The 27,926-nt window shown below is 39.8% G+C and overlaps 1 protein-coding gene across 4 annotated transcripts in view; it reads left to right on the top strand.

Moving 5' to 3' along the window:
* DIP2C (DIP2 acetate--CoA ligase C (putative)) overlaps positions 1-27,926 on the top strand; it is a 308,258-nt gene that overhangs the window by 183,123 nt on the left and 97,209 nt on the right. For 2 of the 4 annotated variants that reach the window (XM_073002908.2, XM_073002907.2), the window contains exons 2-4: positions 8,355-8,426; positions 11,013-11,186; positions 17,889-17,999. In XM_073002908.2, coding sequence (XP_072859009.1) covers positions 8,355-8,426; positions 11,013-11,186; positions 17,889-17,999 — 357 coding nt within the window. The remainder of the gene's footprint in view (positions 1-8,354; positions 8,427-11,012; positions 11,187-17,888; positions 18,000-27,926) is intronic. The other 2 variants (XM_073002910.2, XM_073002909.2) reach the window with 1 other exon arrangement.

Below are 27,926 nucleotides of genomic sequence, written 5' to 3'. Positions count from 1 at the left end.
ATGAAGGTAAGGTAGCCGTTACTGGGGCCGTGTGCAGAGATGGTGAAGGATCCATAATAAGTTACAGGAGTCTTCCTGTTATTGTCTTGGCAGAACTCTGGAAACAGGAATTTGAACAATTGTCTTTGGAATTGGAACAAGAACATAATAGGCCTAAGAAGGCTAGGAAATAAACTATAGCCATAATCTCTACTGGAAAAACCAAAAGCATATTTGATTTAGTAAGAAACATAATTCTGATTGCAGATTTGAACAGTTCTGCTAGATATCAAAGATAATATCAAATATATTTTTAGATATGGCAGTTTGTGTGTCTGAGGATTATAAATGCAGATAGTTGAAAACATGGAACTGCAGAGAGCTTAAGTAGAGGAATGAAACTTTGTTTTAAGTGCAGTGGTGAGGCAATTGCCTGCAAGCAATTCCAAGTCCAATATTTGATTTCCATTTATTTTTCTTAAAGAGGAAATTGCGTTTGCATTTGACTAATCCATGGTGTGGATCATTTTAGTACATTACATTTTGTTGCTCTGTTTTGCTAATATCTTAACAATTACTTTGTTTTCCTGCTTCTATAAAGCAAGAGTAATTTAGACTGCTCAAATTTTGATTGTAAGAAGTTAATGCAAAGCTATGTTGATGCATTGATCTGAACACTGATTCTGCTAATTGAAGTCCAAAACATCTGGAGTACCAAAGGTTGAGAGTTACTGCTGTTTTGCATCTGGATGCCCAGATGCAACATACTGGTGCTAATTTAGATATGTTCCAGGGCCAAGTTAAGACACTATTGTTGTTCAAGGTTTATAACTCTACAAGGGGCCATGACTAACTTTCATTGCCATGATATATTGTTGCTGAAAATGGCTGCTGTTCGATTCTTTGCTGTTCCTGTTTTTATTGTACTCTATTATTATTGTTTTTAACGTATGAAAACTGGCATGAAAGTGTGCTATTGAAAAATAGGCTAAGGATATTTCGCATAAACAATGTGTGTCTCTAGCCCTGTTCCTGTGCTAATATTAGGGAATACTCACTTCACATTCGGGGTAGTGCTCTCGCCCTCTGCCTGCCTGCCTGTCACCCTGTGTGCATGGACAGTTATAACTCTGCATAGTAGAGCTTCCACTATTTTCAGCAGCTCTCCACATGAACTGGAACCTTGATTTTCCAGGGTCCAATTCATGGTGAGAGCCCACACAGATCATGAAAGCTCTCTTGTCCAGACTCATTTCCCTCCATGCATTCCAGGTGATGAAACCAGATGAAACTGAATAGGCATCTCTCTTTGTGTAAGCCTCTACCCAGATGAAGTTGTAGACTCATAGCTAGAAGGGAATGCTGACTCGTGTAGTTAGAAGGAAAGCTATTGTCTTTTTATTCTGAAAGGCAAGTTGTTCAGTAGATTGCCATGAAAAGTAGAAAGAAAAATCTGTCTTCTGAATCTTCCTTTTCATCTTTCTTTCTATGGATGTAGGTCGCTGACACATTTGCTCTGGCCTGCACAGCACGATCCTTTTAAGGGCGCAGCGCTATGTGTGTTATCTGGGAGTAAGTCTCATTGAACACATTGCCGAGTAAACAAGCGTAGGATTGCACCACCCTTTTTCTAGAATGCTTGCTTGCTTTCACACCTATCAGTTAATCATGGTGCAAATACTGGCTCATATACTTAATCTCAGATTAGCATTAGCGTAAATACATGTATATGGAGTTAAATGGAAATTATGCTACATTACAGCGCTGTGCAACAGTCATGATCATGTCTATAACAGTAACCTCCAGCTGTGTCATCTTACACAAACTTTGCTCAGAAAGTTTAACTGGTTGCACAGTTTTCTGTGCAAACCCTGTTGTTCATCGAATTCTTGGGTATGGCCTTTCAGCAGTTCCCCAAAATACAGCTGCCTCTGCAATGGCACTTATATTATCACAAATCCTCAACACGATTCAGTTGTAAGATTTTAATCAACAATTTGCAATGCTCAGTCAAACTTTCTAACCCTTGTTTGTGCTTAGGTTTATGTACATGGACTTCTAGCCTGTCCCATCTTCAAAACCTCCATACTGCTGTACATGCAGATAACTTTTTCAGATTAATTATACTTGTAAACATAGTTCATATTAAACTTTGGTCATTTTAAGACTATCAGTAGTCCATTGATAGACCAGCAATAGCCTACTTATGGTCCATTTCCTCCAGCCTTGTTAATTTTTGGATTGAGCTTGGCAGCTAAAGGTGTTTCCCTCAAAATTCTGTTGATTCAGAGCCTAGTTTTAAGGTCATTGCACTCTTCAGTGGTATTACTAGGAGTACTTTCAGTTTGAATCCCACCCAATCAAATACCATTTCCAGATGGAATGAAGGCAAGAGAGAAAGAGAAGAGGAAAGGTATAATAATAAACTATGATGTTTTGTTACATGAACAAGCCCCAGACTTGTTCATTCCCCCCACCTCCTCTCGCTTGGCTCAGACAAATTCTGAAATTCTAAGACAGAGTCATCTAGCTGCCCTGTTCTAGTTAAGTAGAGATGGGTAAATTTGGCAGGTCCAAGAGATATATAATTGGGGGGGGGGGGGTGACAATTCGCAACCCCCCCCAATGAGAATTGTCTAGAAATATATTTTCAGTTTTGAAGAATGTGAAACAGTTTTGGAAAATATCAGGCAAAATCCAAAGAAAGAAAACAGAACAAAAACTAAACATGTCGCACCTGAAAGACTAGCTATTATATTTTAATGTAAGCTTTTGTGGACATGTCCCTTTGTCAGACATATGTGTCCATATGTTAGAGCCTAGAAAAGATTTTTAAAGTATGACTCCCAGATCCTTGCAGTCCAGATGACCAATTGTTGACTTTAAGAATAATGTTTCCAGGCATACAGTAGTTCTCATCTTCTTTAATACGTATGTTTTTTCCTCCACTTAAAAAAATCTTTATACCCAACTAACTGGGCGATGTGTGCCAATCTAGGCTGATTTGAACCTTTAAATAGCTAGTACAGAGATGAAAGCTATTTTTTTTCCAGCAGCTTCCAAAAAAGAAAGGAAAAAAAAATCTACACTTCAAAGATAACCCGCCAGCCTTATAAAGCAATAAAAGAAAGAAAACAACATTACAAACGATCCTAATGGCCATTAAATTCCAAAAATGGAAATGATTTGCTTTCCTTACATAAAGTGTCCGTTAAAGCTTCAAATAACGGAATAAACGTTGAGAATGGAAAGCTCCCCTGTTAAACTTGCCTCTGTTTATATTACAGGAATCCAGGCCATAAAAGCAGTGTAGCACAAATGCTTCTTTCTTAGGGGAACTCTCAAAACACTGATGGGATCTCACAGTTGATCCCAGTATAGCAAATCTGCGTTTTAAGCAATGCATCTGTAGCCATGGCTTTGACAATGTAGTCTCACCATCTGGTTGCCAAAATACTACAAAATTGGATGGTTTGGTAGGCTTCAGTTCAGTAATGTTTGTGAGCAGTGGCACTGTTTGAGGTGCCCTAGATTTTTTGAAGTGATGGAGGCTTTAAGGTAAGTGGTGGTGGGGGGGGGGAAAACAAGGATTTCGAAATGTGTTTAGGGACCTGGGGTCAGGGTGACGGAAACTGAAAAATATGCATAAACTAACTCAACCCAAAACCTGGGCCTGTACATTTGGTTTTGTTCCTTGAAATAAATTATGTGACTGGAACATGATGTCACACAGTGGGTTGCCCTGTGAATTTATTTTAATTCAAAAGAATGTGGTAGGTGTGAACTTAGAATATTGTGATCAGGCGTGACATTAAAAAGTTTAAACATGTGCCGGAATGTTGCTTGGTTTTTATTTGGAAGGAATGTTAATAGACGGTAAAAGCTTGTTGTCCATTTTTCTGTCAGCCTGATTCTGTGAGCAGTAGGGATCAAATCTGGCCCAGTTAGGGCTACTTCCTTTAACCACAAATGTAATGGCATGTTTGTCTGATAAGGCATTCGAGAGAACTTGAAAAATTACCTTGTTGGTAACTTTTCAGTGATCCAATAAGAATATTACTCAATTCAGAACGTTGTCCATTTTGCTATGTTTTCATGCTCTGGCAACATGACAGAGAGGTAGAAAAAGACTTAAATCGCAGCCATTTGTGTACTGTTGAAATGTAGCTGTTCTCTGTCAGCCTATAAAAGACAAGAATCTCCTATGTTCTTGGAGAGCAGAATTCACACCAGTTAGCTCATGAAGGCAAAAAGAAACTGCAGCAATTCTCCTTCAAAGAAGCTGAGAGTTGTGATCTATGACATTGTCTGCAGTGCTACAGCGCAAATCCTATTAATTCCTCTGAACTGCTCAGTTCCATATTTCCCTTGTAAATACAGATGGGATTAGTTTTGCTAAACTGAAACAATGCTAGATAAGGGTGAAAAAAGAGAGCTGTGTTGTTAGATTACACATTCTCAGTCCTAAGGCTGGGGATTCAGAGTGCCAATTTGGGCTCTCCCACGACTTTATGTATACCCGGTGTGAATTTAGAAGGATTTTCACCTCATCCCCACCCTAAAAAAAATCAAAAAGTGCTTTTAAAACCGACCCATTGTCAATAATTGGTTCCCAAGCACTTGGGAGGATCTCTTTTACTAATCCTGCATCTCCTTAAGTGTGTGGAAAGCTCAGTGGTTCGGCTGTTTGCCTGTAGGTCAGCACCATCCATGCATCTCTTGTTTCATTTTCTTGCTTCTTTATTCCCCCCCCCCCTTATACTTCGGCAGCTTTCTTCCTCTCTAAACTGCAAAACCTCGTCTCCTTGTATATTTTCAGAAGGGCAGACAGAGAGTTACTGTCTGCATCATCAGTGGGAGAAAGCAGTGAGTCATCGTGCTCCTTTATGAGGAGCTTTGTTTCATTCGGCTCGCGCTTGCCAAGATGCTGACAGTGAATTTGAGTCATCAGCGGCGAACAAGCTGCAAAGCAAAATGAATGTTTGGAGGAGAAAACGGGGTTTGGGACAAGAAGGGAGACCAGTAACATCCACAGTTTGAGATACAGTTTTTTATGAACTGTTGGGTTGGTTTTATTATTTTACTGTCTGTAAGAATGCAGATCTTCACTGAAACCCTTGCTTTCAGATCCAACAGAAACTGGTGGCTTCTTTCTATCTGCACACACTTTATTTTTGATTTCCACATTGCTGTTTCATTCTCTAGAGGAAGCCTCCTTTGGCATTATGAGTCAGAATCACTTTGGGTCCAAAGGCTGCATTATACAAGTCATTGAGTTACTATGGAGAGACTAGATACACTCTCCCGCAGAATGCATGTTTCATCCTTTTCTAAATGGAGAATTTTGAACTTGAACCTGGGATCTTCCATTTTCCAAGCAATATCAGTTGGCTATGGCACTGCTTTATTAATGATATTAAATGCATTGTGTCACTGCTAGGTTGACCATGTGTTATATATTGCAGAAGACATTCCACAATTTCAGTAGACCTTAAACTTTGGCCCTCCAAATATTCTGGACTTCAGCTCCCAGACCCTCACTTTTGCCAATGGGCTACTTGGCACTACAGAGGAAAAACATCTTGCAGCCAAAAGGCTGAGAAACCACATTACTACTGTTGTTCACCTGCATTACGCATAGTGTATAGCATAAGAATTGCTGGTCTCTAGGGATTGTTTCTCATAGTGCCTTTCTTTAAACACAAGCCAGGCTGTCCATACACTGAAAGATACTGTTCATTTGTTGTTCCTTGTTCAAGGCTCATTGCCGGGATATGGATGATATTCTTCCCTGTTTCTCCTACATTATAGTTGATGAGAAGCTGAAGTGTGGATCCTTACTGTCACCGATGAGTCTTATTTCCTTGTCATCTCTTCATTGAATTCTATTTCAGTGTATTTTAGGAATGCCGTTCTGCTAAGGAAAAAAGTAGAGCATATGCTTTGGCCAGTTGATGTTTTCCTTAATGGCTTTATAGAATGAATGCAGAATGTGTGCTTCTTATTCATGAATGCATGTCATTGAATAAATGCATATTTCAAAAAGAACTACTACAAATCTATATTGGACAGACCTATCTGTACTTTCGTAATAAAGGGGAGGGCGAGTGCAGAGCATCTATTTTGCAATGCTGTATCATGTCGTATGTTAATGAGTATCAGGACCCGCCTCTTGTGTATTCTTGTTGAAACCTAAATTAAGAATGTCTTGAATGAACATATCTGTGAAGGTAATGTCTCAACTACATGACCACAGAAACTGTCTACGGACAAATACTAGCTCTACGGCTTGGAGACGGGGATGAGCACCATGCCCTAGAGTCGGACACGACTGGACTAAATGTCAAGGGGAACCTTTACCTTTTACCTAATGTCTGAACTAAGAAGGGCAATACAACTGCTGCTTCGTTCTTCTGGGAGGCTTTGGTTTTAATTTTTAGCTACTTTCAGTTCTAACTACTGTAGTACTAGTAGTACCGGTAGTTCTTTCTTGATAATAGACAGTTTGGCTTTGTTGCTTGGCTTTGTTACCTATATTCTTAACTACTGAAATAATGTATTGTATCTCAGCAAGTTCACACTGTATACTGTTTCAGTTTGTGCCCTGCCCAGCCGCAAAATGACATTGATAAACACAGTACAGGTTTATTGAGCCCAAAATTGTTCCTAAACAACACTGCCTGTTGCAGCAATTGTAATAATAAAATTATCGTTCACCATTTTCCTTGCAAAGCTGTCCACCATTTTGCTCTTGAAAGTCTTGGATTAGTTTGTATACTTTAATTTTTCTCGACATGCAAGCTAAGCTTGGGTATGGTAAACAGAATTAAGTTCCATTGAATCTAGGCAAACTTTCTTCCTAAGTGAGGGGGGTATATTGTACATATAGCTTTGAGAGCCCTAATGGGCAGAAATGCAATTTATGATTATTTTTAATAGATGTATATTGTTCATAGGGTAGCAACTTGAAATTCCGTGTTGTGATTGGTTATCACTTTGGATCAGGGCTTGGAAAAGATAATTTTTTTGGGTTACAATTCCCAGAATACCCCTGCAGAAGTAAGATTTTTTGTGGTATAAATATTAGGGACGTGGTGGCGCTGCGGGTTAAACTGCAGAAGCCTCTGTGCTGCAAGGTCGGAAGACCAGCAGTCGTAAGATCGAATCCATGCAACGGAGTGAGCTCTCGTCAAATGTCCCAGCTCCTGCCAAGCTAGCAGTTTCAAAGCATGTAAAAATGCAAGTAGAGAAATAGGTACCACCTCGGTGGGAAGGTAACGGCGTTCCGTGTCTAGTCCCACTGGCCATGTGACCATGGAAACTGTCTACGGACAAATGCTGGCTCTATGGCTTGGAAATAGGGATGAGCACTGCCCCCTACAGTCGGAAACGACTGGACTAAATGTCAAGGGGAATCTTTACCTATAAATATTAAACAGCTGCTCATACACAGTAGCAATTAATATACAGAAAAGCCTGTCATGTGCACTCACTGGAACTTTAATATTTAAGAGCCAATGTACAGGTGGCTACATCAACATCAACTGTAACCCAGACCTGGCAACTACACATCTAATTCATTCTCTCTGTGACTTTGATCAGTAGTTACCTGATTTTATTCTTCAAGTAAAATTAACTCCACTTTTGTGAATCATGCTTAAACTTTGTGATTCATTAAGAATAGCAATAAACCAGTGGACCAGTCTTAATTTTTTATGCTTTGCTTAACGCAATAACTAAGAAATGTGAGATCCATTTTGTCTCTCAGGAAATGAATCCCACCTTCATTATTGGGAGAAGTCTAAGTAGTACCTTTCTGAGTTTGATCCTGGGAAGTACAAGGCATTTCAAGCTTTCCATTTTTGTCTTGAAGTAGTGCTTAAAAGCTTATCCAAATGTTTATATTGTTATTTAAATAGTGCATCAACAGTTCCAAATCTTTTGTGTGTCCGTCATGCTTGATTAAAGAACCTCATTAATAGTGGAGAACATGCTAATTGGCAATGTCTTTTGCCAGCCATTACTGGCCAAAGCATTCTATATAATCCACTGTTGATTAACTTAATGAAGGGTGATGTCGTTTTGTACAACAGAATATTCAAATGACAGTGCAACTCTCCAATTCTTGGACTCTCTTTCTACAGCCTGTATAAAACTACACTGGAGGGCTTAGTTGGGGGAAAAATGGCTCCAGTGTAAATTAAATTTTGCAGGCAGAATGAGCATAATGTACTTTCAGTTGTTCATTCATTATAATTATCAAGACAGACAGACAGTTCCTCAGTGTCAAAGCATATGCTACCTCGATTTAAGCAGCTGGACTGTGTCTTCGTTCAAGCTTTTATTGATTTTTGTTTCTTTGCTTTCTTTGGCAGGTGACATCACACAGAAGGGCTATGAAAAGAAGAGATCAAAATTAATTGGGGCCTACTTGCCACAACCTCCGGGTATGTACAAGCAATACAACGCATGGAACTGTTGTGTGTATTGATCATTGGACCAGAATATTAATGTCGAACTTTGGGAGGAAATGCTCAAGGATACAAAGAAAACTATCACTATAATGCAATCCATGTACTTGCACCATCCAGGTTTTTTTCTGTACAAATTTATGTCTCCTTGTATAATTACATGGTAAAAACATGTACTCATGCCCATCCCCAGTGTGTGATCACTGCAAATGGAATAGAAAATGAATTTGGGTGAGATTTTTTAAAAGAAAATAGTCACTTTTAATGGAAAGAAAGTAACAGGGGTAGTTATTTAACATGAGACTGAAAGGACAACTAATAAAATTAGTGTTGTCCAAATTGAAAACAAGCTAAAGGATTCTCTTAGTGCTAAGACGTTGTCACCAGAGGGTTGAAGTGAGATTCCTTCTGGCATATCCGTTAAAACTTGTTCCTGTTAGAAGGAGAGTGTTAGCCTACAGAAGATTGAAGGGCTCCAGTGTTTTGTGAAGATGTTTATGAAGAAAAAGTCATTTTCCCCCTTATTTAGAACAATGGTTTGGGCATTATTGAAGCATAGTTGGGGGGAGTTACATTCCATGTCAGATAACCAAAGGGCAGTAAGTATCTTGGCCTGGTTACCTGGAGTGACTACCTAAGCAGCCAGTACAGTGGTGCCTTGACTTACGAATGCCATGACATACGAACGTTTTGAGTTACGAACAGCTCCAGATGTGAAATATTGCTTTGAGTTACGAACCATGCCTTGATTTACGAATGAAAAAAAAAAACCCTCCCCCCCCCCCTTTTTTTAACCTTAGGTCAAAAAGAAGAAAAAATAAAAATAAAAATTCTCCCCCTAGTGGTAGAGTACAGATTAACCGGCTTTGCATTAGTTCCCATGGGAACTAATGCTTTGACTTGCGAACCGTGCCTTGACATAAGGACAAAAAACAGCTGGAACGGCTTAATCGGTTTTCAGTGCATTCCTATGGGAAATGCTGCTTTGACTTAAGAATGTTTTGACTTACAGCCACTGTTCCAATACAGATTAAGTTCTTAAGTCAAGGCACCACTGTATTACAGACGGACTAGATCTAAGGTAGGTAACTGTGCCCCTATGATCTACATGTCCCATCAGCTTTAACCAGCAGAGCCAACATGGAGGGATTATGGGAGTCACAGTCCAGAAACATCTGGAGGGCCACACATGGCTCACTTCTGGGCTGAATGACTTGTGATTGTTTTTTTGAGTTTTTTGTTTTGTTTTTGTTTGCTTGTTTTTAATGCTGTCATGCCCCTTCATTAACACATTCTGTGGAGTTCCAGCCGTTTTCTGGAATTGGTGTGTATATACAGACTAACCAGTTCCACCTGGAACCAAACTTAACTTTTTTTCAGAGAAATGAGAAAAGAACGGGGGGGGGGGGCTTTCTATTTGGAAAGCCTTTGGAATAGCCTCCCTTCTGAGATTCGTATGGCCCCTTCGCTGGGCATTTTCAAAGGCCAACTGAAAACCTGGCTATTTAGGCAAGCCGTCCCTCCAGCCGCCTCTTGATTTATTTTCTTCTTTCATCTTGAGTCCTTGTCTATTGATGTACTATTTGTATTATATTTTAAATGGTTTATTTTATATGTTGTTAGCTGCCCAGAGTGGTCAGCTGACTAAATGGGCGGGGCACAAATGAAATAAATAAATAAATAAATAAATAAGTAAAATAAATAAATAAATAAATATTTCATTGTATTATGTTTATTGTGCAAAAACAAAAAAACAAAAAACCAGATTGGAAAGTTACTGTTCCTAAATGGTGAAGTCACTATTTCTTCTTAGAGCTTTCATGTATTTGTACTATGATTTCTTCTCTATATGTGTCTTCAGTAATTTCCAAACAAAATTGGTGTTTTCACATGATGAGATTCATTAATTCGTATGAATATAGAGTTGTGGTTCCTTATGTGGGGATGACAAATTATCATAAAGTGCAAGAAGGGCAGCAGAGTGGCCATTTTCGCCATCTGCAGATTATTTTAACCAAACTTTTAATTTACCACAATCTGCTGGGAAAGGCAAGCTTTAATAAACCTTGGTCTTTATTTTTGCAATTGAGCAATATTTGTTCAACCTGAAAAGCAAAATGGCAGAATTCCACACATTACCTTTTGGTAAGACCTCTTTCCTCTTTTTTGTGTGGAAATGTGCCACCAGACTGACAGTAACCCACATGGCAGTTCCCCACTGTTCCAGCATTTTATTCATTTATTATTTATTTAACTTATATGCCGCCCACGCTACCCAAAGGTCTCTGGGCATCTAGGCCTCTTGCTGCTGCTTTGCTGACATTACAAACACCAATGTTGGCAGAGTGGGAAATTGATTCTGTGGCTCCGTACTGTAAGCGTTTGTATGTGCGTATGTGTGTGCCTGCGTGTGTAAATGTGTGTGTGTGTATGTGCCCCTGGGTGTGGGCTTTTTGCGTGTGCACACGCTTCACTGCATGGGGGCGGACGCTCCATCCGTGGCTGTAACAAATGTAAAAAAACTAAAACGTGATTTAATTAGTTTTTTTCAACTTGTTACAGCGGCGAATGGAGCTGCCGCAGTACGGTGCAGACTACAGCACAGTGAAGGGGCCGCGAGGAGGAGGCTCCGCACTGGCAACATTGGGGTCTGTGACATCCGGGAAGCAGCAGCTAGAGAGCGCACCGCACCGCACAGCACAGCGGCCAACCGGCCTCTCTTTTACTTTCGCTTTGGTGAGCACAACATATATATGTATATGTATATTTTATATATCTATGTATTTTTAATGAGTCTGTTTGGGAACAAGAAACATTCCTTTGTTAGAAGCCTTTGGGGACTCACTGACATCACTAATAAAAGAGGTTATGTTTCAGAATTACACTCCTGCACTCCTGAAATCTCAAAGCTGCAAACCAGTCGCCTGTGGTTTTTTTTTCTTTTTTGCCATTGCTGTGGTTGTGTGTTTATTTTTCACAATGTTTAATGGACCTGGTCAAAGAACACAACCTCCCACTGCATTGGTTGGTCTACTGGAATACGAGCATTCCTGCTTCCGTAGCGGAGGAAAAGTATGATTTGTCAACTAGATTTGCCTGAAAATCCAAAGCCTGTTCTCCGAGGCAGATGGGAATTAGACATCACTTCCAACAAAGAACTGGGTTTGTGAAAGGGAGGGAGAAAAATGCCCTTCTGGCGCATAGCCTTCCTCTATCCATTGCTTTCTTAAAGCCAGAACTCCATCTTAGAGATCTCTCCATTGGCGATTGAAGTTATTGCGTCAGTGGTTCTCAGAGATAACACGTACCCCCAATTAAACAAAGAGGTTGTGGAGGGGGGTGGTTTGCAGGGTTTCATTATAATTTTCAACTGTTGCTGCAATTATTATTATTATCTTTCTTTGCTTATGTTTTAGTTCCAATAATTCCACTGCATTTTTACTGTCCCTATAGCATACTGTAAATCATAAATATACAGAATGTGTATGAACATATTAATGTTCTTTTCCAGAAAAAGTGCCACCCCATCATAGTGGAATTTAGGTTCTTTGATAGAATGATTGGTGGGACATAATTATGAAAGACTGAAGCCCCCCCGGTTTATGTGGCTCTCTCTTTCCTTATATTTTGGTGGGCAGTGAAATAATTTTTTACACTAGTCTTTCAAGATGCTTTTTAACTGGTAGAGATTGTATTTTCCCATGACATGTTGAGGCGGATCTTTAACTTTTACAGGTCATGTTTTAAATTAATCAGTCTTTTTTTAAAAAGCTTATTTGATTGATTGATTGATTGATTGCTGTTTGTTATTTTCTCTTTCTCTCTTGCCTATCTTTTCTGAAGTGAGCAGGGCAGAAAGAATAAACATGGACTACTTCTCTATCTTCTTCATGGCAGATTGCTGACCCTTGATAATGAAAATAATCCTGTTGAGGATTTATCCCAGCATAAATCCCATCTGGCAATTAACAAGTTGCAGCTTGCATTACTAGTTGTATGCCAGTCATGATACGGCATTTGACAAGGAATGTGAACAGCATCTCGTTAATATTGGCAAAGCAAACCATAGCCTAGTGCAAAATTTCGTATTTTATTTCTTTTTTTTTTTAAAGTAGGCCCTGAATGACAAGCGTAATTTAGCTTTAAAGTATGAAATTTCCCAACTCATGTGCCTCCACTATCTAACTTCATGGAAGTAGCTGGAGTTTATATAAGCCATATTAGGTTTTTAAAAAGGGTGAGAAACTGTAGTTGCAGGATATAGAAAATATAATGCTCTTTATTCTAGTCTGTTCAAGTTTTTTTTGCCTAATATTTCAGTGGGTGTACCAATTCCTTTCATTATTATTTGCTTATATAAGCCAAGAAGAAGACCTGAACACACTGTCCAGAAGCAGGTGTTGGGGTAGACTCAGTTGCAGGGCAGATAGGGGAGTAATAAGAGATAGATTTATAGTTAATGCAAGGGACGTGGTGGCGCTGTGGGCTAAACCGCAGAAGCATGTGCTGCAGGGTCATAAGACCAAGCAGTCGTAAGATCGAATCCACGCGACGGAGTGAGCGCCCGTTGCTTGTCCCAGCTCCCGCCAACCTAGCGGTTCGAAAGCATGCAAATGCAAGTAGATAAATAGGGACCACTTCGGTGGGAAGGTAACAGCGTTCCGTGTCTAAGTCGCACTGGCCATGTGACCACGGAAGATTGTCTTCGGACAGACGCTGGCTCTATGGCTTGGAAACGGGGATGAGCACCGCCCCCTAGAGTCGAACACGACTGGACAAAAATTGTCAAGGGGAACCTTTACCTTTACCCTTATAGTTAATGCAATGCCAGGAAGCCATTTCATTAATTAGACTGCATATTCATGTAGCCCATTATTGTTTGCTTTGATCAGCAGTGATTCCCATAGACTTTGGCTTAGTGCTTCTTGTAGTTTGCTACTGGAACTTTGGATGTTTGGAATATGATGATTTCCGCTTAACAAGGTAGTAGCTGCCACAGGCAGTCCCCCTTACTCACGCCCATCAGCTCACACAGAGTCCTTCCAAAGACACTCAGGCAACCAGCCAACTCCAGCTGATTGCTGGAAGTCCAAGTCAACTATCAGTTGCTATCTGGACAAGAAATCCAGCGACTCTCTAGGGCGAACACCAGGCCTGCAAGGAAAACCAAAGTGTAACTGTAAGGTGCAGTAATTCTTGGAAAATCAGCATTAATGAATCCAAGTGACTAGGTACTGAATTCATATCTAAGCTTTTCTTAGTCGCCTAGTGAAAAACACCACAGCATGGACAATTTTAAATTGTATTTAAGAATAAGAAAAGAAGAGCTAAATTAACAGAAGAGAAAAAGATTCTTTTAATCAATAAGCTAAATCCTATAGAAGGGACAAGTCCAAACGGCAGCAAATGCAAATACATTTTTAATTAGTTTGTTTTTAATTAATTCTGAATTTTAAATATTTTTGTACACCACCTTGGGTCCTCAGTAGGGGAGAAAGGCAGGATCAAGATTTAATTAAATAATTAAGTGTGCTCTACTAATGAACTGTGGTTGCTTTCCATGGCAGGAGACTATAAAAGAGGTTTATATTTAATGACTCACTCTTCCGTCTTATTCCATGATAGTTTGGGACGAAGGTGCTGATGTTTCTGTGCTATAACAGAAGTGGAAAATTCAAGTAAGAGGGCACATGTGGCACCTAGGACCCCCCCCCCCCCATTGCCGAACTGTGCCTCTAAAAGTGTCCATGGAGGTGCATTCTCCTTTAAAACAGCTTCCTTACATGTTTCAGCAAAACAGCATGTTCACCAGAAACTAGAACAGACCTTTGGTCTGTTCCTATTTTTTTTCTGGCAGGGACTGGCATGATCCTCAGAGGTAAGAATGGGGAGCATTGGGGGTGAAAGAGCCCCCATTTCTGTACAATAGCATAAAATGCTATATATGAGCACCATATAGACGTCTCCCCATTCAGGCCCAATGGTGATGCCGCTCCTTTTTCATGTGATGAATACGATTAAAACTTGTCATGCTCACGGTGCTCCACTTCAATTAAATCCATTAGGAACTTGTGTCCCCCGGTGCGCAAAAACTGTGCGGAAACACTGACAAAAATCAAATGAGAACAGAAGGAAGTGTGTCTGAGTACATAACATTTGCTTGGAAATCTACCAGCAAAATTCATGCTGAGATGGAAGGGTGAAGATTCCTAGCTTGACCTGCTTTAAGTGGTGGCTCCAGGCTTGATTTTAATCTAGATTCGTTCTGTACAAAGTTTTTAATGGTGCTCCCATTTGATTGGGGTTGATATCAGTAACACAGGCTGAGATTATTTTAGAAGTCAGTTAAATGAGGAAAGGAGCATACTGGTTTCTGTTCAAGCAGAACAAAATAAGGAGGCACCTCCTGAAGACTGAAAAAGATAGTTAATAGAAAAAGAGGAATTAAGATACTGAGAGAAGTGCATGGAAATCTAAGTATCATGCCTTTTCACTGAGTGGAATTGTCCACTTATATGAAGAAAATAAGGTGAACAAGAAACAGCCTTCAGCAAAATGCAGCCCTGATATATTCTCTCTCTCTCTCTCAAGCCTCCCATTGCTTGCTATCTGACATCCTTTTGTTCTCATCTGAATGCATCCTTTTGCACAGCCAAGAAACCTGTTGGCTGTATCTTCCTTTTGCACCAGAAGACCACAGCCACGTGAAGCTTTTTATCTTAAATCTTAACAGTTTTTAACTCAGTGGGTAAAGATATATTGTCAATTTTTTTTTGCAAAGAGAATTATTTATAGTATCAAGCTCTCTTTTAAAGATATGCAAACAGTTTTTTCCAGCTCCCTCCTCCATGCTGTCCTCATAACGGCCATGTGAGGTAGATCATAGAGAGAAAAAGATGGTGCGAGTTTCACAACCTAGTGATAGCTTGAACATGGATCTCCCAGGTCTTGTTCTAACACTCTGATCACTACAGACAAGGCACTGTGTAAAGAATACGTGTTGATGTGAAGATTAATAGTTCATATTTCTTCTATGAAGCAAGCACGCCATCATAATTTCATTGAAAAGAAATTCAGAGGTACTGTCTCACTCCTTCCTAGTTTACTCTTACCATCATGGAGGCTTCCATGGAAAGCAGAAAAGAATCGAATTTGTGGATGTTGCTGTGCAATACTGTGGAACCTGCATGTAGGACATGAGCATGGAAACAGAAACCCACCTTCCTCTACAGCACTTAATAGGCTTCACCTCCATTGATGTTAAGTGTAATCTAACATGCCGATCTTGTGTGCACAGATCATAGTAGGTTGAAGGCATCCCTGTGCTACCATCTCTCTTTATAAGTTCCTCTATTCCTTGGCCTTGTTAAATAAAATAGACCATATTTAACAAAAGAAAAGAAATAATGTCTCCAGTAAGTACAGAAATTGCATGCCAAGCAGGTGCTCAGCACTTTTGTTAATGACACCTTGTTGGTGATAGTAATACTCCATTTGGTTCTTGGATTTTTAACATTCTGCCAGACTTTTTCCCTCTCCTTACAACAATGCCTGCATTTGTCCCTTTTAAGTACCTAACAGCCTTCATCTTCTGATTCCATTGTTTCTGTCTCACCAGTAAATGGGGGAAGAAAATGTAGAAAACTCTTTGCAAACTCTTTGTCCTACTTTGACCTTTAATAAAGGCAGCAGATTGAATTAGACATGGCCCATTTAGGAGTTTATAACATGGAAATGTGTTATTTTTTTTTAATTGATCATTACAAGTAAAAACTCCCAGGAAAGAGAAAAAAAATCCATTCTGTGGACACTTGAAGAAATTAAAATTAGAAAAGAGAGTGATTTAGTGGTCACAGTTATTATAGGATTATTTGTTTAAAGGAGAAACATTAATTGTCAGTTTTATTCGTATTCCTTATATGTATGTACTCCCAAAATTTCACAAGTGAAAATAGGGGCACATGGTTGATCACTAGTTTTCCTGGCTTTTGATGCACTGTGGCTGTTAGTCCGCCAGATGACAACTTAAAATTTATCAGTCCACCTTAGTTGACTGTCCACCTGCCTTTCATTACAAGAGAAAATGCCCCCCTCCCATTATATACTTAACGAACAAGCAAGCACCTTTGTGCTTATAAATCGGATCAGGTGATTGCATAACAAAATAAAGCATCATACTGCAGGTCGTGAAGTGCCAGCAGTACAAAATCAGTGTTGAGAGGCACACTTCATAATTTTTAATGTAGGATATGAGAAGAGTCCCTTTTTTCAGGTGTGAAAAGGCAAGAGAGTTTGACGATCCACATTTTAATAACCATTGTATCTAGTTTGTAAACCTAAAATAGAGTGGTTGCCTGCTTCTAGCACAACAGGATGCTCTGCAGGAAGAGAAACTAAACTAATTATTTCAATTAGCTTGTTTTATTTTTAATCCTTTGGTAGAGCAGCACACAGCACAGGGCTGTTCACTTCTTTCCTAACCTTTCTTTGTGCAGTTTTTGTCCTTGAACACTCTTTCCTTTGGAAATGCCGCAGTGTGTGAAATATAATTCATGCATCATCAATGATCCTATTCTTCTTCTTCACTTATAACCTTTGAACTGCAGATCTGGAAAGGGATCCACAGTGGGGAACTGAACTCCCAACCTTTGGCTATGCAGCCAGAGACCTAATCCACTGAGCAGTTCATGTTCCTAGGGATCCAACCTTACACTGAAGAATTAGACAGAGAAACATCTGGACATAGCAGATGGGTTCCTTGAGCTAAAGAGCAAGGAAAACAACATCAGAAAGCTCAGTGGGCAGATTTGGATTTCATGTGCAAAATCAATACAGATGTCTGGTCTCTCTCGTGCGTTTTGTAGCTAACTTTTGTGAGGTGTCTGGATTTCTTTTACTTGTTATCCAGCTTGCCACTAAGAATTTACCAAGGTCAGTTTCCGCTCCTGACTTGCAGCTTGTCCAAGATAACTGGCAACCCATGGTCTTTGTGGGCCATTATGACTTGGGCCATAGGTATGAAATTGGGGCTCCCGGAGCATTGCATTTCATGCTGCTGTTCTCCTGTTCTGACCTTTCTAGACCTTTTCTCTGCCCACTTCTTGTTTATAGAAGGCCCTGCTAATGTGGTCCCAATCAGAGTGGAAGTGATCCAGTGGAAATTTTTGTCTTTTAAAGGCTCCACCCATCGTGAGGTTCCCAAGGGATTCCCCAGGGAGCTTAGGGAACCTAAAAGAGAGGGGATAGAAAGCTTTCAATTAATATACATTAATTCTTTCTGGTGCTAGATCTGGTTTGTGCTGGTGTAACTTTGTGCAACAGGATTTTGCCTATTTAAGCAAGAGAAGAAAAAGTGCATTTATATTGTGACCTAATTCCAATTATTGTATAATTTTTCTGTTCTGATCTTTCCCCCCCTCTTCTTCCCTACCTATACAGGAGTAGATCAAGCACTGCCTCAAGAACGCCGAACGCCCGTCACTCCTTCCTCCTCCTCTCGCTACCACCGCCGCAGGTCCTCAGGATCACGTGATGAGCGCTATCGGTCAGGTATGTCACACAGAGAAAAAAAATCAGGCTATTTTCTAGTTCTTCATTTGAAACAAATATACCACCTCCATTCATCTTTCAACCTCAGTGGGAGAGAAGAGTGTTCATTAACATTGCCTCCTTTCTAACATCAGAGAAGGATGTCAGTCCTAACCTGTATAAAAACACATCATTCATGTTCCAAGGAAAGGAAAATGTCAAACCAATCAGAGACAGAGAGAAAGTTGGTGTGGGGTCACCCTTTCCCCCAGAACAACCCAATAAATATTGACCATGCTCAGCGGTCATGGACTACTGAGTGTTCGCAAAGGGTGGAATAGAGACGCATGAAACCAGACCTGGATTATTTCTCCCTCCGGCATGTTGTTTGTTTCCAAATCCCATATGGGGGGAAATCAGTTGCATTGCACAGAAGCAAAAAACACCTTAGCAACCCCTTTTTTCCCCAAAAATATAGATCTGTTTGTCTTTACAAGCTCAGATTGACTGAAATCTTTTTTGCCTGCTCCAGCTGCCTTGAAAAATTCCACACGGTAAGACTAGGGAGGGAACTGGGCAAATTCCCTGTGGAATTTATTTTGAGGAGAAGATAGGTTAAAGAAAAATTTCATCTGGTATTTTGGCAATATCTTCTATCCTGCCTGAAAGAGTAGAAATGTAACACAGACAGATGTGAGATAGGAGATGAGGTATAGGAAAATATTCCTAAACTGAGTATTTTTAATAGCTTAGTACAGTGGTTTGGTTCTGAATTTGTGCCTTTGGAAAGAAAATAAATTCTCTGGCAGCTTGTAGTGTGAAAATGAGCTGACATTTCATTGCTTTTGCAAATACATCCAGGAATTAATTGGAACTAATTTAGAACCAATCTAACTAAGGGTGTGATCAAACAGATATATAGCTCACATTTTGGACCACTTGTGGTACAACCTGGTGCAAGCTATTTCTGGGTGATCACACAACGTATGAGGAATAGCACTCCAGCCTGACCGAAAAACATGCCCAAGCTGGACTGCTACTTTTTTGGGTCAGGCTGGAATGATTGCTTGATGGACGGAAGGGTCATTCCAGTTAGAGTGAACCTTTCTGGTGCAATCAGATGCACGCTATTTTTGCTTCCAGATCGTGCCCTTGGCTAACGAAAGGCCATAGAGTTGTCTCCCGTGAACGTGGTTGTGTGCTTTTAGACATTGTAGAGTAGACACGTGACTGCTTCTTTCTAAGACAAAGGAAGAAAAAATAACCTTTTTGGAGAAGAACTGGAAATGAAGTAAAACTTTAGAATAGCTAGCTGAAACCAGCAGTTACTTAGAAGGACAAAAAGAGAGAAATCTTATTGGCTGTTTTTCTCTCTGTTGTGCCCTATAGATTCTGGATATTTTATTGGTATTCGGAGTGCAAGGCAAGCAGCTGGTAGTAAAGTGTACTTAACCATATTCTGCTGCTTAATGCTGCTATATGGGAAAGGTATCTCAGTCGCCTTTATGGAAGTTGTCAGTAGGTTGCAGATGCACCTACTAATAACACATTGAACTCAATAGGATTTGCCTGTTCTGATGCCTGCATGGTTAAGCTATTTAATAAAATGACAGAAAATTATGTGGCCAACTGATCAGATATTACTGCCTATGCCTTTTGTATCACCTTGTTCTAATTTTTCATGGCACAATAGCCCTATTAAAAAGCAAAAAAAAAAGCAAAGTATACCACTCTCTGGGTGATTTACAGTTTCATTATGTAGCCTAGTGGCTGGTCTTTGACCGTAATAAAGTTTTATCTATCTTATGTAGCCTATAGATTGCCCTGCCCACCAACAAGATGAATACTCAATTTAACAACCTTGGATGGAAGGAAGGTTGATTGCACCTTGAGCCAGTTGCCTAAGACTGTCGGGATTGAGCTCAGGTTGTGAGCACAATCTTGATTGCAGTACTGCAGTTTAACCACTGCACCTTGGGATACAGCCGTGCCCTGCTTAATGATTGCCCTGCATTACAACAAATCCGCTTTACAACGATGTTTTTGCGATTGCAATTGCAATCACAAAATGATGGTCTCAATGGGGGGATTTCGCTTAGCGATGATCGGTTCCCTGCTTCGGGAACTGATTTTCGCTTTACGACAATCAACAGCTGATCGTCAGGTTTTCAAAATGGCCGCCGGGTGCTTAAAATGGCTCCCCACTGTGCTTAGGGACGGATTCCTCGCCATACAGGCACCAAAAATGGCCGCCGTATGGAGGATCTTCTCTGGACTGTGAGTTTTTAGCCCATTGGAATGCATTGAATGGTTTTCAATGCGTTTCAATTTACTTTAATTTAATTTCGCTTTATGATGTTTTCGCTTAACAGCGATTTTCCTGGAACGGATTATCATCGTTAAGCGAGGCACCACTGTATTTAGATATTAATATATGGGTATACTTGCTGTGGAAAGTGTGGTGTAGTGAATGAAGCGTGAGAGGACTCAGGAGACCTGAATTCAAGCCCCCTTCAGCACTGGAAACTCACTAAGTGGCAGCAAAGTAAAACCATTCATTGAAACCTCATATGCCTTGAAAAACATGTCAAAGTCGTCTTAAGTCGTAAGCAATACAACAGAACATAACAGTAACAATGTTTACTGTACGAGCTGAAGAACAACTGTAGTCCCGCTTCCCAGTTTCATCACCTTCAACACTGTAGTAGGGTGACAAATCTAAGCCAATGGAGTATACTTAACCTGCCTTGTGCTACACTGCATTGTACCCAGAAAGAAAGAACCGATAAATGTGCCCCATATAAACGCCAGTTCGCTGGGTGGGACTTATTTTGACAGGGATTGATAGTTAGTAGCATTTGCATGACAATTTCTGTGCCATCACCAGCCACCTCGCAACTTGATAACAGCAGGCTAATGACATTGAAGGCACAAGGGGCTACAAATCCTGTAATTCAGTTGCTTTGATCATAGCACATTAGCTGCTTTATCACCTGTCACTACCAATTAGCACATGTCCCCTGCCCCGTTGCTAATAGATGTTTGGCACCTAAATTAATTACATAATCATAATACCTAAAATCTGAGCATTTCCAGCAATTTTTGTTAAATATGTATCCACAGTTTCTCTAGTGAGGGATGGCAGAAGGGATGATTATGATCAGTGGGCTGTAGCAAAATGTTACCTTAGATTTTTTATACCTGTACCTACATTCAAGAAGAACCAATACATACATACATACATACATACATACATACATACATACATACATACATACATACATACATACATACATACATACATACATACATACATACATACATACATACATACATACATACATACATACATACATGACCTGTAACAGATGTTCTAGTATGGAGCATTCCAACCCAGCCATGTTGTTTTCCAGGATCAGCTGAGTGATTAGAAGGCATTTGAGGAGTGGGTACTTCAGATCCCAAACCTGTACACTATTATTTGAAAGTCCCACTGCATCTGGTTTGAGTTATTTTCAGGTCACTAGGATGAGTTGGGTTGGTTGGATAGCTCAATAAGAGATTGAGAGTTCAATTCTCCACTGCGCTTCCTGTGAGTTAAGCCAGCCTATGTAGCCTTGGGCAATCTGCACAGCCCCAGGGTACCCCAAGAAGAAGGGAATGTTAAACTACTTCTGGGTGTTCTCTACTTGGAAAATCCTGAAAAAGACAGAACTGATTTGACGGCACATGATTATTATGATTTATTAGGATATTAGCATAATTAAATCACAAATATATCTGCATTCCGTCTTAATCATGTTTGACCACATACGAACGTTGAAAAATGAATCAATAAATGTATTTATTACATCTTTTCTCCAGTGGACTCAGGACTCTGTACATAGGTTGTCCTGTCCTGTCATTTCAATAAAAACTGAATTAAATACAAAGAGAGTTAAGTTGCTTCTGGCCACCTAGGGAATTTCATGGATGGATTGAGCTTTGAACCCACCCAAAGCTGAGCACTCTGCCCATTACCCCACATGTACTGTAGTTTATATAGTGCACAGGTTAATTGGTATGAATTTGCACTTTTTACGAAAGCAGTCAACGAGCAAACGACATGAGCAGTGTGAATGAACAGCCTCTTTCCCTTGTGGTCACATGAGATGCTTTGTACGGAGACTGAAAGAATCTTGGCCCACTAACATGGAAACTTTAAATATTTACTAGGTAACACTTGATTGTACCGAGAAAGGCATGCAGAGCAGTGAGCCAAGGTGGAAGTAATAAATCACCTTTGGTTGTAGCATATTCAGCCTTTTCTGTGCCTGCAGAACAGTGCTGCTAATACCAACATGTAGACGTCAGTATGCCTTCCTTTTCTGCATAGGGGAGAACCTTTGTATTTCTATAGACGAGCAAAGTCAGGAAGTCACATTTTGGTTTCAGCTAGACTGCAGGGGCTCATCTTCTGATTTACATATATAAAAAGCAGGGTTTTTAGGTGCAGAATTTAAAAAAAGAGAGGGGGGTTGTTAGGAGCTGGAAGTTACCTACAGAAGGTGGAAGAGATGGGAAACTAAACCAGGAGGGGATGAACAGGAGGAGCTGTGCCTACTTTATTACCTGATGTGTTAAAGTCCCAGGGTTCAAATAGCATAGCGATCTGAGAGAGAGAACATAAAAAATAGTCTTAGACCAGGTTCGCTCCAGGAATAGTAATCGGCTGGCTGTCCAGAATCTTACATGGAGGGAGGACTTTCTTACCTTGTTACTTCGTCCTTTTTACTGGGCACACTGGCTGAAATCCTCTTGGCACACCTACGGCATATAAGGCTGATGCCATCATCTGTGGTAATTTTTCAGAAATTTCCAGTCGGCTCCACCAACATTCCTGAGGTTCTCATAGAATTCCTTTTGTCATGGGAAATGTTTGGGGGCCAAAGGAAATTAGAGGGGGTTCATTACTTTCCAAAATCACCAGAGCCTCAGGGTGGAATTGGATTTTATTATTATTATTATTATTATTATTATTATTATTATTATTATTATTATTATTATTATTATTATTATTATTATTATTATTATCATCATCATCATCATCATCATCATCATCATCATCATCATCATCATCATCATCATCATCATCATCATCATCATTTTTATTTTATTTTATTTTATTATTTCTGAAACATTGCCATAGCTGATAACACCATAAGCTTTCCATAGCATAATGTATAGAACAGGATTTCAGCCACTGATTGGGGATTGGACCTGGAATGTTCTGTAATCAAAGCAAGGATGCTCAAGAATGCATTATCTCAGGAGCTCCCAACCTTGGATAACCTAGGTGTTACCCAGTGTTGAGTAGCCTTGCAAGATTTGATTAAGCTGCATTGCAGAATATCTAGTCCTTGGAGAATCTGCTCTTTTTTGAGGGGGACTGCATCTTCTTATACTCCACCAGCCATCATGTCAGAGGAATTCTTGGGAGTTCTGAAATAATGTTTCCAGCCTCTACATTAAGAGCCACTGCACTCTACTAAACACCCATCAAAAACTATCATCCCAAATTGGACTTTGTTCTGCGCAGGACATGACTGTGCCTTTCCCCGTGTTCTCCTTTATACACCAGCTTCCATTTGTTGCCAAACATTTTATTACTACAGGTCACTGGGGGATTTCTCCATGTGTTTGTGAGCATGTTTATGGTTGAGGACCATCATTTTGTCCACAGAGATAGGGTCATAGCTTGACGGTTGAGCATCTGCTTTTCATGTAGAAGGCATCTCAAGCAGCACTGCAAAAATTCTTTCCCAGTGCCTTGGTGAGACAATGCGCTAGTCTGAGTCAACGGTATTAGGTCTTCTTTACAGAGGTGGTTCCATTCTCTCCCTTGCTGTTTTGGCTCTTCAGATCTAAGCTCCATTTTCTCCCTTTGCATAAAATCCAAGTTAAAATGCAAACAGAATGCTGGATTTTGATTGTGGAGACTTGGTCGTGCTCACTCATGAAGCTTAGGTGGCCTTGGGCCATTCTCTGTCTCTTGTGTGATCTGTGTCACAGGGTTGTTGTGATGATTAAATTGAGGCTATTACTCTTTCTACCTTATTCCTTTTTTTGTTAGTCTGCCCTAATTTTTTTATTTATTATTATAAACCTCCTTGGATAAATTCCTGAAAGGTTAAATAACGAATCTTGCACAGAGACAGCCTGAGCACACGTCACACAATTAGCCTTCCTGATCATGTCACTTCATTTTGCACCATTTATATTGATTTTCTAAGAATAGCAGGAAGCACACATTGAATCCAGTGTATGAGCTGCTAGACAGTCTTGGACGGAAAGCCATCAAAGGAAAGGAAAGGAAATGTTGCTATGTGCCAAATAGAACAGTTCTGTTTTCGTTTTTATTTATTTATTTATTTTGAAAAGAGAAAGCCAAGGAAAAACAGAGCAGCCCCACCCTCTGACGACCTATTCCAAAATATTGTTAGACCTAAAAACAAAGAGTCACAGTATCCAAACCAACCTTCAGCAGCAAATCCATTGTGAACTAAAACAACAGCTGTAATTAACTTAAAAACAACAATTCTTGCTCCAAAAAACTGGATACGCTTTTTGAAAATTAGCAAGGGGCTACATTAAAGAAAATAAACAGCTGCTGCAGAATTATTACTTACCAAGTTCTATAGGCGTTTGAAGCCCACAAATCTAAGCATGTTTCCTAGGAAGTAAAATTCAGTTTGACAGGCAAGGAAACAAGCCTTGAGATGGATGTTACTGAACCACGGTAATAAAAATTCTCACAACGAAAACCTGCGTGGCAGAGGATTAACTTCCCTGTTTTATCCGTATGCAAATTGGAAATAAGAGACTCATGACTTCTATAAGCTAGAATACCTAGACTCATATATTAACCTAAATTAGATTTCTAAAGGCCTCTGCAAAGCACCCTTACATTCAAAGAATAAAAGGAAACCAAAGTAAAATTACAAGATCGTCATTTATAAAATTACAAAGGACTGCTACAGTGAGACCTTACTTAGAAATGAGGCCTGTTAATAACATTCTGACAGATTTTTCATGTTCACGAGTAGAATTGCAACTTATATTTGTTAATATTTAAGATGATGAAAGCATGCAGATTGCTTCATGGTGTATCAGCATCACTACACGTCTAATGAAGTGGATGTGTTCCTACAAAAGCTCACATTAAAAATATATAAAAGTTAACTTTAAGGTGCCTCCTTGTGTTTCTTTTTCTTTTTTTTTACTTTTTATTTGTATTTTGCATTTACCTATAATGCTTGCACAGATTAACATGGCTACCCCTTTTACAACTACATGCAAGGTGCTGTGATTTTTCTAAGTATCCAAGCAAGGACTCTGACACATATCCCACAGGTTTTATGGCAACGGCGTAGGCTGCAGTCCCCTGCATGTTTTTCTGGGGGGAATAAGCCTATTTGGACTTAGTTAGATTTACTTCTGATTAAACGTGCCAGTGATTAGCTAGAACATTGTGCATAACATCCTTTGAACTGATTCTTGAAACATGCACCTCAGGATGGGGAACATCTGGTCTTCCAGATTTTTAGGATTACAGCTCCCCTAATTTCTTAATATTGACTGTGTTGGACTGGACTGAAGAGAGGAATTGGGCCCCATCTCTGATTTATCTAGTCCGTGTCCTTGTTCCAGTCTTCTGCTTAAATATCTTCATCAGTAGTGGCACCAATTCAGAACTCTAAAGGTAACAGTGTTTGCCTTTATTTTAAGCATAGCCAACTCTACTATTAGAGGATGAAGTAGTATTTGTGTAAATTCTGTAGCAATGAAGCTGATAATGTCTTCAACCAGGGCATTTTAAAAAAATAAATAATATTTTCCCTTGCTTCACAAAGCTCCTACAGGTTCTGAGTAATGGGGAAGTTTTCAGTTGCCTCTGCTAGTAAAATTATCCCACTGGTGGTGATTTTTCTTAATTAAAGACTTTTGACTCCTGTCCCTTTTCCCTCATAGGTTCACAACGATCAAGAAGATTGCTGTGGACCCATAGGGGTTTCATGTTGGGAGAAATAAATTTTTATCTGTTGAAAAATTTGCCCTGTCTGATGGTGTCATCAACCTCATGTTATGGAACTAACACAAACAGAATTTCAACCATGGTAGATTAGGGGTGTCATGAAAGATCAGCAAATTATTAATTAGTTAAAAGGACTATTAATCCAAAACATTAGATAGGTTGGGGCTTTTCCTACATATTGAAAAAAAAGTAGTGGATGTAGTGTTAACATGCTGGTTATGTGTTATTTCCAAAATTTGTTGATTCTGTGGAACCTATTTTCCTCTGAAACATCTTGCTATTGCTGCATTACTCTACAAAATTACATATCCATTAATCAATGAGGAATGTTGGAAGTTTTTTTATTGAGTAAATGAAACTTTTCTTAATCTATAGTGATTATGTTTGCTTCTTAGGGCTGCCTTTGCAATTTATTTTTCTTTATTCCATCGACTTACCTGTGCATGTTGTCTGTCTGCACAAGACAGAGTGGCAAATCACTTCATACACTTATTTGACTTACTGTTATTTAATTTTATGTATTTATTAGCCTATATAAATCTAGAAGTAACCTGTGCTTATGGTATCACTGCTATTGCTGACTTTAGAACTGCGTCATTTAGATTCCTCCTGCTTTGTACTCAAACATACATACTTCTTTCTTAACGGAGGTGTTTCCTTAACTGTTTCAGTGAAATAAAAGTATTTCTGCTCTCCGCAGATTTTGGGACTTTCTGATATCTTGAGACTATTTTTGTTGCTAGTTTTAGAAAATGTCTTCAAGTTTGAAAAGTTGATTACTCTGTGGCAAGAAAGTACACCTTCGCAGATAATCTGCAGGAAGCTTTTTACTATGGGTGGTTTTCAAACATGAGTGAAACCCCTCCAGACAGACACCCTGTTTTAATGCAGCGAAAATAGAGCTGCTGGCTGTCCCCCTTACAAGAACAACACTAGCTAGCAGTGCCGAAGTAACCAGGAAGCCTTCCAGAATTGGGCAGCCCATCATATTTTTCTTACTTGGAGGAGGGTGTCACCTTCAACAGCTGGATGGTTACTGTGGCAGACAAGGAACATGTTGGCAGCAGTAGTGGTGACAGGAATCTCCCCGATGTTGAAGACGCTGATCCCACCAATGCTCCTCAGTCATGGTTGTTAAGCCGCCTGGTAGACAAGGAAGCCCTGTGGAGGAGGAAGTGTTCTCTTGCCCTCGTTGACCACAGAGGAAGCCCTACTGCACTTTAAAATACAGTGGTGCCCTGCTTAACGATTACGCCGCTTGACGATGAATCTGCTTCACGACGATGTTTTTGCGATTGCAATTGTGATTGCAAAATGATGTTTTAATGGGCTTTTTTGCTTCCCGATGATCTGTTCCCTGCTTTGGGAACCGATTCTTCACATTATGACAATCAAAACAGCTGATCATCGGGTTTTCAAAATGGCCACCAGCTGCTCAAAATGGCTCCCCGCTGTTTTTAGGAGGTATTTTTCGCTGCACGTACCCGAAAATGGCCGCCCTATGGAGGATCTTCGCTGGATGAGCAGGTATTTTGTCCATTGAAACACATTGAATGGTTTTCAATGCGTTTCATTGGGCTTTTTTATTTCGCTTGACAAGGATCTCGCTCTACAGCGATTTTGCTGGAACGGATTATCCTCATCAAGCGAGGCACCACTGTAGTCAAATTGGGTAGGGCTTACGTCATGTGACGTGACAAAAGTTGCTTTGTATTCCACCTTTTTTAAAAAACCAGGTGTGCAGTTGTGTCCTTTGTTTACACAAAGGTGTGAGATAGATGTCAGATGTAACCTAAAGAATTCAGTTTGGGTGTTTAACCCCTGCTAGATTGTCCAAAATCTTAAAACACTTCAAACAACGTGGGAGTTGCCCA

The sequence above is a fragment of the Pogona vitticeps genome, chromosome 6, assembly GCF_051106095.1.
Source record: "Pogona vitticeps strain Pit_001003342236 chromosome 6, PviZW2.1, whole genome shotgun sequence".
Classification (NCBI taxonomy): domain Eukaryota; kingdom Metazoa; phylum Chordata; class Lepidosauria; order Squamata; family Agamidae; genus Pogona; species Pogona vitticeps.
The sequence above is the reverse complement of the archived record's forward strand: the minus strand, read 5'-3'. Positions and strand labels throughout refer to the sequence as shown.